This window comes from Ciconia boyciana, chromosome 12 (assembly GCF_034638445.1).
Source record: "Ciconia boyciana chromosome 12, ASM3463844v1, whole genome shotgun sequence".
Lineage (NCBI taxonomy): Eukaryota > Metazoa > Chordata > Aves > Ciconiiformes > Ciconiidae > Ciconia > Ciconia boyciana.
In genome coordinates, this window is record NC_132945.1 from 9474342 (window position 1) to 9485778 (window position 11437).

Below are 11437 nucleotides of genomic sequence, written 5' to 3' on the forward strand. Positions count from 1 at the left end.
ATCCCGGCTCTCTCTGCACAGTTGTGGCTGTGTAACTCCATGGATGGGTTCAGACATTGTCTTTGTGGATGCAGAGGTGTGTTTGTAGCATGAGCTGTTAGCATGAGAAAGCCAGGTCGCTGGAGGCTGAGGTGAGCAGAGCTTTTGGTGTTTCAACAGGGAGAGTTTGGGATGAAATTGGACTGTTCTTCTAGATTTCACGTGCAGACACCTGTGAGAGTGAAGTGGTTGGTGCTGTAGAGATGGAGAGAGTTGGGAGCCAGGGTCAGGCATCTGATCTGTGGGATTACAGGCTCTTATGCTTCGCCTTGTAATGAGTCAACAGCTTGGGCTTGACTCAAACACCTCTCCCTTTAAGAAATCCAGTCTTGCTTTGGAGACAGCCAGAGTCTACTGCATCTATTGGCAACTCGTGCGCCACACTGATGAGGCTTGCTACCTAAAAAAATTAAATAAAGCAATGCACCCCAGAGATTGTAATTTTTGTTGGTGATGGTAGCATGTGCTTTCCTAGACAAATCCTGAAGGACATGCGCAGGCAGATGTTCACAACTGACCACAAGAGCTGCAGGAGCTTGCCAAGCTGCTCTACTTGTCTCTGACATTTCTACTCGATGTGTTTTGCACTGATTGGAAACACATGGTCACGATCCATTCCCTAGTCCCTTCACACCACACAGTTTCCATCATTTGCAAACAAGGGCCATCACCACGTCCCTGCAAGTGCTTTGGCCCACTTGGCAGCCTCGTCTGGTGAGCCCACTGCATTAGGGACAATGGTTTTGCCCATGGGGGCTCCCCCTCGCACCCGTTGCCGCTGCACGGGGCACCAGCAGAGCTATCAAGTGACACCATGAGGTGGTTGTCATGCATGGCCATCAGTTACGACTCTGTTACTATATTAGGTCTGTCGCTGGAGCCATCTGCCAGGGCAGGCTTGGCAGGCGGGCAGCCCAGATGCCTGCTTGCGAGATGACATTCCCTGGCTCCGGGCAGCAGCCAAGCCAGCCCACGGGAGCCGGGCACCGTCCTCTTGGAGGTCATTTGCCAGAGAGGCATTTGCTATCAGTTCTTTGCTTAAGACTGCGTTGCCCTTTTAGGGCTAAAAAGAGGTGTTTTGCTAGGCAGCGGTGGATTTGGCACAGGAATGCCTGCCGTAACGCAGCCTGCGTGCCAGTACTCATCCTCCCGGCTTCTGCGCCAGCTGCCGTGGGACTTATTGTACCAACTCAAAACCAATCTCCTCCCGCTTCAGCCATCTTTTGTAGCCATCTCCAAAGCTAGTGTGGTTCAGCAAGAAGAGCTTTTTAGTGATTCCTGCCCGATAAGGTTGCGCAGAGTCGGTATGCCTAATTCTAGTCCTAATCCACGGAAAAATGCTGCCGCTTCATTTTGCGGGTGCGGAAAGTGCATGTTGTAGAGCTGGCGGCAGGTTTTGTCATCCACGCTGCGAGACCATTGAAGCTTTTGCCGTCCTGGGAGCAAAGCGCAGCAGCTTTGTGTTAGAGGGGCTTTTGTTACAAAAGATGCTTCCGGAGGGACCGGCTTGTGTTCGGCTGGAGACCTTTCACCAGCTGCTTAAGGACTCTGGGAAACGGCACAGCACGCTCGCTCGGCTTGCATGCAGGAAAAAAAAAAGCAGAGCTAATGATTGACTATTATTTTAAGGGGATTATCTAATCCACAGCCCGGAGGACAAGAGGGGCCAAAATAAGTGAATATTGAATATGTAATTAGTGTAGATTGTTGGTAATACCCTCTGGACTCCGACTGATTGTAAACAGAAACAGATTTTTCTAGTTCCCCCCCCCCAAAAAAAAAAAAAGCTTTTGCAGGCCAAAGGGCCACTTTGTAGCAGAAACTGTTGCAAATCAAGTGGGTGATCACAGCTGGGACAGTGGAGAAGTTTAATGCAGAAGATGGCTGGGGAGCGGGGAGGCGGAGGAGCAGCTCCTCTCAGGATATTTTGCAGTGTAAAGGCAGAGTTCTGGGTGGAAGTGGCCAAAATGGCACATGTGGGAGGTTAGTTTCTGTTACCCCACCAGCCACCCTGCAGCTCCATCCCTGCTGCCGGGGCTCCTTCTCTCCCAGGGCTGTGGGAGCAGGCGGTGCGGGGATGCAGCGGTGACCTGGGCTAACCAGGGATCCTCACGAAGGCTCAAAACCGTAATGAAGCCCTCTCAAGAAGTACCTGCTTAGGAACATTTGCTAACTTGGATTCCTGCATTTGAATTATTGTTGTTTTTGTTGTTGTTATTTATTTTTAAGGTTGTTATTGCCTGGACCTGGTTATCAGTTGCCTCTGGTCTATTAGAGGCTAATACTTTTTATTTTCCTTTCCTTCTGCGTACCAAAGGTCAGTAGAAGTTAAGTGAAAGGGATTTGCAAGAGTTACAGATCCATTATTAATACAAAATAAAAGACTGGCTAAACAAATGGCTAAATCCACCAAGCCTAAAAATACAGTTGGGCACAAATAAGCCCAGAGAAGGAAACAATGGAAGGAACAGCAAAAACAAACGCACACCCAAGCACTAAACTTCTGAAGCAGTTAAACAAGGCTAGGAAAATAGCTCTCAAATCTCTGATGACAAGAAGGTTTCTGTTCCCTTCTCTTTAATTTGGTCAAAGAGGATGAATGAGAGAATCGCCATTCCCATTTGGGTGAAATGCCATGATTTAAAAAATTACCCTTACTCAAGTTCAAGTGAAATCCCAGAATTTGAAAATTTCCCGTGTAAAAGAATATGTCTGAAATGATCATTTTGGTACGCTTTGGCTGAACGTTTCCAACACGATTCAGCTGCTGCATTGCAAACCGCACAGGAACTCGCATCTCATAAATTACAGCATCGCAGAATGAGACTTTAAATGGGAACATCAAAACCCTTTGTGCTGTTAAGGACCTTGCTGAAACACTCTTGTTTCAAATTTCTTTTCTAAACTGAGGGCAAGAGTAGTTACTCAGTTCCCGTGGATTTTTTTAGTTTTGCTAGGATGTCCAATACGAGAATATTCTGCCCCAAAAGCTCTGCTGATCGGCTGCAGATCGCTGGTCTGGAAGCATGCAGGTGCCTGATGGTACTGTGACCCCATGGGGCATCTTTTAGGCTTTAGGAGTCTTTGAGTTGTGTGGAAACACCTTCTAAAACACACCAGGGCAGGCCATCGTTGCCCTGTCGGGACGTTGTACCAGCTGAGGAGTCTTGTGTAAAACAACCAACTGCAAAATAATCTGCTGTGATTTTATTAACTCAAACCCCTTCACTTATTCTGCAGAAATGAGCTTGGGAAAATAAGATGGTGCAGCCAGGCTGCTCCCAAACTGCCCCGAAGCCTGAGCGTCCCTTGTGCCAGAGGGACTTTTTCTTTCTGATCTTGGAAAGCAGCGTGGGACGGGCAGAGGTGGCCTCCTGGCGCATCCCTTCCATGGGGGCACCTTTTCCTGCTCTGCCCACGGGTGTGCAGCTCTGGAGGACAGCAGCATATCTGTACTCGTAAGCAGAAAAGCAGAAAAGTTGTGGAGAAGAGGAATCCCAGTATCTGTGGGAATCTCCTGGAGAATTCAGTTTAGCAGGCGGGTTTTGCTTGCACTTGGCCCTTTGTGCGCGTGGATATCTGCTCCCATTCAGCCATTTCTGACCCTCTTTGATGGCCTGGGCTGACTCACTTGTCATGCTAACATCGTTATGCTTTTGTTTTGCAGTGTTTGGGTATTTTTGATTAAGAAATACTGCCTGTTTGCCTTGGCAGTAGTGCTCATTGGATTGATGTGGCGTTTTTTAGCTGGAGTGTTTATTCAGCCTCTTGGATTCTTTCTCAGGGGTGGGGTGGGGTGGGATGATCCAAACCTGTCAGTATGCTGGTGATCCATGAGGGCTTGTGAAAGGCTTGAGCCAGGGTCTCTTCTGATGGAAACCACCAGCTTCCTCCACTTCCAAAGGCCAGGCTCTAGGGATGAGATGAACAGGCTTAACTGATTCCCATCCAGGCGAGAAACCTGGACCCTAGAAGGAGATGGCAGCAGCACGAGAAGGGGAGCGAGGGACCCATTGCCTTGAGTCAAGCATGGGTGCACCCTCTCGGTCCAGGTGCTCAGCAGGTACAAATGCCCCAGGTGGATCTGGCTAATGGCATCTTAAAACACCTTTTGCTTTTTGTTCTCGGCCGTGAGAATCGCTGATTTCTTGCCTTTCCACATTGTCTATTTGGACTTTCTTATTCCTCCCTGTCCCAGGGAGACAAGGGCGACTGTGACTTACTGCTCAGCAGGTCATTTGCAGCCAGTGATGGGTTGCCACAAGGTTTTCCCCCGTTAACGTCATGCTCCTCTGCCAGGACTATCAAAACTTTTATACTGGACATCTTCCTGGTTTGGAGCTCCCATGTGCTTCATCTCAAAGTCCCCATGTTGCAACACCAGCATGCCCAGGGTGCGTGATCCATTCACATTCCTGGCTCTCCAGCGCTTTGATGAGGTGGACAGGGGATGGGATGGATGTGTCGAAAGTGCTGTAAGGAGCATATTTTGCACACACTTACGTAAGACTGCAGCAATGCAGGAATGCAGAGCCTCTCAGGTCCTCAAACCAGGAGGTATTTGATGAGCAAGGCCTTGTGCTGCCTCTGCGTTCGGGGCTACTGTTGTGCTCGCTTGGATTTCCTCACTCCTGCACGCATCCTTGCGGTGTCTGGGGAGCAGACACAATTTGCATTGCTAAACACCTGCTCTGAAGTTCAGATGATTTTCTTTGGGAGTCGCTCTCCAGTAAGCCAGATCCCCTTATGTCTTTTGTTTTCTTACTGGGGCACCTTATAGTTGTGATTTTTTTGGTCTTTCCAAGCATAAGGTTTGCTGTAGGGTACTGGGAGGCTCTCTGGGTCCAGGACTGACAAGATGTTTGCTAAGCTCTTCTGGCCCATCCACCCCACCATGATGCCTTTGACCACACTCGGACCCAGCTGTCCCCAGCTGCCGGCAGACCCCGGGGACCCCGGTGCTGGGGGGGGCTGGATGTGCCGCGCATCAGGATGCCAGCACACAGCACCCGTTACTAACCACCTCTCTCCTTCTGCTTCCAGAGCTGGCGTACGACCTGGATATGGATGACACCTCTGCAAACAAGCAGCTCCTGAATCAGCAAAGCAAAGACGGCGCTGCGGTCCCCAGCAGCGACCCCGGGAGCGTGGTCCCCCACCCTGGCCCTGCTGCTGCCATTGCCCTGGTCCTGCTGCTGCTGCTGGGCCACCGGCTGTGACCAGTGCCGGTGGCATCGCTCAGTGTCTCTCCATGCCTTTTTTTAATGAAGAAGACATTCGGAACCTCTTCTGAAATATATGCACATTTCCAAAGAGAGGGCAAATGACTTGAGTCAGTTTTATAAAATAATAAGGTATCTTCACACACACACACAAAAAACCAAACCGAAAAGCGTTTGTTCATGGTAAACTAGTAAATACGTAAGTGCTTTTTAAAGATAATCCTGTTTAATATAAGAAGGTTAATATTAAATTGTGTTCCTCACAGTTTTTGAAGACTGAGGTCTCCATTGCTGTTAAGTTGAAGACCGCATTTCATCTTGAGTTGTTCAAATGTGCATGGGGTACAGAACACCTACGATTTATGAAATACTATCAGCAAATATCAGACCCCTGATCCTAGTTGTCTTAATACAGATTTTGTCTGTAGCTCAAGCAGTTTTTGTACTTACTCCAAATTCAAGGCTCACCCCTAGGAATCTGGCCAGGCATGTAATATGGAGGGCGTGTGAAGACAGGGCAGAGAGAAGGTCAGATATACGGCAGGAGGAAAGATGCTGCAGAAGAGGAGTTGTTGTGCGCCAAGATTGTCGTGGAGATGTGCTCCTGTGGGCATGAAGCACGCTTGCATCGTGGCAAGTTGCAGGTGATTTTGCTGCTCGCCTCCCAGCCAGGTCCTGTGAAGCCCTTCAATGCAGGTGGCCAGTCCCCTCCGGCATCTCTGTGGCCCATGCAATGCCCTGGTTTTATTCTTCAGAAGCGAAGCACCTCCTTTCCCACGGGAAATCTGCAAACACAGCTCCAGCCAAAGGACAGACGGCGTGGTTGTACACACCGTGCTTTATGGGGATGAATAACAGGTGTCCAACACATCGTACTACGAGGGAGGAAAAGAAAAGGATTTGCGGGAGCCCGCGGCAGATGAGACTCTTACTCACGTGTTTCTTTGCATGTTACTTTACTTATGCTATCTCTAAAATAAAGGTCGGTTGCTCTATAGACGGTGTGCTGGAAGTAGCCTCCCAGGTGTGCAAGGCGATGCTCTGCCCTTGTTCCTGGATTGGGCAGCCTGGAAAGGCCATCAGTGTCCGGCTCGGGGGCACCACGGAAAGGCTTGGCTTAGTCTGATTAAACGGATGGGCTGGGGCCAGAGAGTGTTTGGTTTGGTTTGGTTCCTGGACAAAATGGTTACATATTTCTGTTTAAGATGCTGCCTTTACTAGAGTGATTATATTTGCAGTATCTTAAGCTGCCATGTGTGCATGTACGCATGCACACACACACTCACATGCACGTGCATGCTTTAAACATTTGTCTGCCTCAGACCTTTTTAAAAGAAACTTTATGTTTGGGAGAAAGTAGATAAATCTGAACCACACAATCAGATGGTTTGGAGAGTGGAAACTTTGCCTGTTCTTACTTTGAAGTGGTGGGGCTGATCTGGCTGATCCTGATTTGAAGCTTTGCAACTGCACGAAATGCTTCACAAGCCGTGGCAGAGGGAGAGCTGGCTGCTCACACTGGTCCTCTGCCTGGAGACGTTAACTCCCAGTTCACCGCTTCTGATGGAGAGGAGCAGATCTGGCCTAAGCTCCGGCGTGACCTGCTGGTTAACAGTCAGAGAGCTTTCCTCTGGGTTTCAGACCGCTCGTGTCCCATCCACATTGGGGTGAGCACCAGGGATGTTAGGGCAGTGCTGGTGCCATATGGTATTCCTGTAAGCACTGATTTTTTCACATCCATGCCGGTGTGATGCGTATTTGTATTTTACATGATCACAAACCAAATTGCAGTCCTCTCCGTCTGTCGGGACTGCCGCTTGCTGGGGAGCCCTCGAGTCAAAGGGGTCCCAGTGCATGGGGGTGACGCGGGGCAGAGCCATCGGTGTTGCTGGCAGAGGCATTTCTTCACCCTGCTGCTGCTTTGCTGTTGCATCGCCCCAGTTCTCCCATCATCCCTGCTCTCCGCGCCGCAGCTGGCTGTGCCCATGAGCCTCTGCTCCACCAAAGGGAATATTTTATTAGAGCCACTTGAATTCCCATCGCTTCTTCCCTTCTGATCATTTCCTTTCATCCCCCTGGAGTGCTGAGGGTGGGAGCAGGCTGCTGGGTTTGTTCAGAGATGATGTGCTGCCTCTGCCTCACCAGGTATCCCTGGTACCAGCACAGGGACGTTCTCACCTCTAATACCGTGTCAGAAATAATTCTGTGTGCGGCTTCTTCCTTAGATAAGCAGCAGGATGGGATGGTGGCACTGGCTCTTCTGCAGTGCGAGTCCAGCGTGCTTTCTTCCTCTCTTAGGGAGACGGCGCAGGCTGTCCTTTGCCGTGTGTCTCACAAAGCCCGCCGGGTTTCCCACTCCGCATCACCGCAGCGTGGTGCTGATGCTTGTCAGCAGAAGGCCCCTCTGTAGCACGCTGAGCCTGGTTTCCCATTGCATGCACCTGCTGTTGAGCAAAGCTATGCTTGTTGGAGACTTTGTTATGATAAGAGATCACAAAAAACAGCCTTTGAGCCCACTACCTGCCAAGTTATAAAATAACGCCTTATAACTTGGAAAAAAGCTGTTGAATTTTACCCCGCAGTGGGTTTGTGCACATGTTTTAACAGGGGTTTTGCAAGGGATGTTCTGACCACCAAGGTGGAGTAAAGCTGGCGTTCAGTTTTGGGCGATGTTTCATTCCCATGTCATGAGAAATAAGGAATAATTGTTCCCTGTTTGTTTCTCCACATCACCTCTGCTCACTGTGACCTGTGTTGCCGTGGGATGGGACATGTCCATCAGGAGATGGACACTGTCACCTCCATGTGCATGCATACCTGGAGCTCCATGCCTTGTCCCAGGGCTCACAGGTTTAACTGCTAACACACAGTCGAGATTATTTCAATTTTTCTTTATTATTATTATTTTATATATATTAGTAATGAATATATGTATCATATCTACAATAATGTATTTATATGAGTCGAGGAGGTGCGGGGCTTGAGCTGATGGTGGGTGCCGGGGGAGCGTCTCGGCTGCACTCGCAGCACCATGATAACGTGGCGATGTGGCTCCGGCACCGGCGGTGGCCGCGTCCACCCCGCGGGGCGTGTGGCCAGAGTAAATACCTGTCTGGTTTTCTGCCAGCGGGAAGAGCAGCCGAACAGAGGGGTTTACGTCACGGAGGTGCTTCTGGGAAAAAAAAAAGTCAGAAAAAAACCACCTTTTCTAGATAATTTCCAGCCCTGCGGTGAAACCCAGAGCAGGTCCTGAGCTGTTGCTGACTCTGATCCCCGAGTCTCCCTGTGCAGAGCCACGGGCTCGTTGGCACCGCACGGCTGCCCTCCCTCTGCTGGCACCGTGTCCCAGCGGTGCCTCGTGGGCTTGTCACCTTGTGCCAGCACCGGCTAAAGGCCCAGCGACCTTGGGGAAGCTTTCCAGTCTCAAGTGGCTGAGCCCTTACCCCCTGCCAGTTAACCTTAGTGCTTCCTGGCCAGTTTTGCAGCTCTCATTAATCTCCAGTGGCAGCAGCGGGGTGGCCAGCAGCCTGCCGCCACCGTGCACGTCCCATGCGCGGGCAGGAGTGAGCAGCATCATGTTGCTTGCAAAGCCATTGCATCTCTGGGTGGGATTGCAAGCAGCCTTGAAAAGGTGGCAAAGCCAGCACCTTTCCCTGTGTCTGAGGGTGGTGGTGAGATGTAAACATGTGCTTAGCATGTGTAATGTATTTCTGTACTAACCATGCATCAAATCATAATTTAAAATCAAAATATTTTTGTTGGATGGGAAGCCCTAGTTCATTAATCAATTGACTAATAGTTTAGTGCTGGAATGGTATAATCTAATGCACTTAACAGCTGCTAGAAACAGCTGGTGCTTAGGGCTCGTGCTGTTTTGGGAAGTGAAATCTAGAGTGTCTTGGTTTTGTTTTTCAGGGAGTTTTTCAGAATTGCTCGTTCATCTCCATGAGCAAAGCCCTCAAGTGCTCTGGAGCAGGGACGCAGCAGGGATGTGGGACTGGATTCTCCGGGGCTTCCAACCAAAACAAAATCCCCCTTGCACGGCGGATGCAGAGAGCACCAGCCGTGTCTGCAAACGTGGCAGCTGGACATGGGGGTGTTCCTGCGGGTTTGTGTAAGGGGGACACATGTAATCCCATGCTGTCAGGTGTTCTGATGTGCTTTTGAGTCAAAACCGGTGCTATGAGCTATGGGTACGGTAAGGGAGATGCCACCAACCAAGAGGGCAATTCCCAGCTGCTCCCCAGGTTCGGAGGGCACGCGATTGGGGCACAGGTGAGGGTCCTGGCAGGGACTGCCGTGACCTGGCAGGGACTGCCTTGCACTGCCTCCTGCCCTGCTTTCTCGGCAGCTGCAGGTCCATGGTGAGACCTTTACGTCTGCGCGGGAGGTGGTGGGGGGGGTAGTCCCAGGGCAGAAAAGGCACGAGGAGCAGGGGGATGAGCAGGCTGCTGGCGGGGACCCGGTGTGGGATGTTGCGCAAGTCTCTGAAGTAAAATACAGGAAACCACACAAAGATCTCAAAATGCTCAAAACAGAGCCACGTGTGCTGCTGAGACACCTCCTTCCAACCTCGGAGCATGTAGCTCAGTGGTGGGACCGGCCATGACCAAGTCTACTGGTCGGGTCCTGCCCTACAGGCTGTCTAGCTCACCTAAGCTGAAGCATCTCAGAAATACCATTTGGTTCCCAAACTCTTGGGTGCCTTGGTGGGAATTTCCCTGACCTTTCCAGCAGCGCTGCAGCTTAATGATTGTCAAATGCTGCTAAAGCTTTACCAGATCACAAGCCACACGCCCCAGAAGCAGGTGTCTGTTCCCAGAAACCCAGTGATTTTTCAGTGTGAGCTCCACAGCTGGGGATGACTCGGCTGGATGTCGGCAAATTCACAAATCCTTCTTGTGCGTTATTTATTGCTTTAGCAAGGAGCCAGGTATGGAGGTGTCAGGGGGATGAAATCCACAGCCGGAGGGGAATGAGGTGAAACCATCACGTTGGAGGATGCTCGCTGGTCCTCAGCGTGGGAATTTGGGTTTTCTATTAGGGACACGGTGAAACTCTCCGTGTGAAGACCAGCAGTGGGTTTTTTCGGCTCCAGCCTGCAGCTTGCTCATGGGAGACCTCACTAAGAAGTAAAAGTAGGGGGGGAAAAAAAAAACCAAACCCACAAACAACCCCCTTAATAAGCTTCTCAAAATGTTACTGAAGGACATTCTCTGGACATGAGGTAACTGAAATTTTGATATAGGCAGATGAAGCGGCCCTGGCATGTTTATACAGTCAGTGAATTTACTGCCTTCAAAAAAAAAACCCCAGAAAAGCAGTCGGTATTAATCAGATATAGTTTATTTTGTCAAACATTGTATCCTTTTGAAAATAAACATCTTGGTGTTGTTTTGCTGAGAGCATGCTAGGATCTGAAGTACACATCCATGCCAGCCCTGCAGCCCAAAGGTCTGGAGGAAAAAGCAACCACGCTTGCTCCTGGGTGCCGTGCGGTGGGGTAGGAGCTGGCGCTGGTACCCGAGGGCACTGCGTGGGAAAGGAAGGGCCCCGTTAGGGACTATTCAGGGTTTATTTCAGATGCTCCTTGGTGGCCACAGGGACATGGAGGACTTCTCCCGAATGCTCCAGCACGTTCCCGGTGTTGAAAACCAGACTTTTCCATAGCAGAAGTACAGACCTATCCTCAACCTCCCAGTTTAGTGGCTGTCACCTCCCTCGTAGGAGCCCAGCAGAGACCTCAACAACTGCTTGCAACGAGTCAACACGTTTGGGGATCTCTGCCAGCAGTTTTTGTTTGCTTTTGCTGTCCTCTTTGCTGTTATTATTTCAGTGTGCAAAGATGCTGCACATCCAGAAAGGAAATCACTGCTGGATCCGAGCAGCACAACCACCCTTCACATCCAGCTCTCTGCAGGCAGATCACTAAAAGGAAGTGGAAAGCCCGCCTGTAGCAGCCTGTGTCCCTTCAGTGTCATATTATATTACCATCCACCATGTTAGCAAATGGGAAAATAAACATGGCCTGGATAGCAAAGGAAGAGGCAGTTTAATTACAAATGTTAAGAAGAATGACGTTTGTGTACATTCCACCCAGAAGTGGATTAAAGTGGTGACCTTTCCCGTGGTGTGAAACGGGTTTGTTGTGGAGTGCAGGCATCTTGTGTCTCTTC

The 11437-nt window shown here is 50.1% G+C and overlaps 1 protein-coding gene across 1 annotated transcript in view; it reads left to right on the top strand.

Moving 5' to 3' along the window:
• GPC3 (glypican 3) overlaps positions 1-6248 on the top strand; it is a 153992-nt gene extending 147744 nt beyond the window's left edge. The window contains exon 8 of the mRNA XM_072876917.1: positions 5083-6248. Coding sequence (XP_072733018.1) covers positions 5083-5258 — 176 coding nt within the window. The 3' untranslated portion in view covers positions 5259-6248. The remainder of the gene's footprint in view (positions 1-5082) is intronic.
• Positions 6249-11437: the final 5189 nt, after the last annotated feature.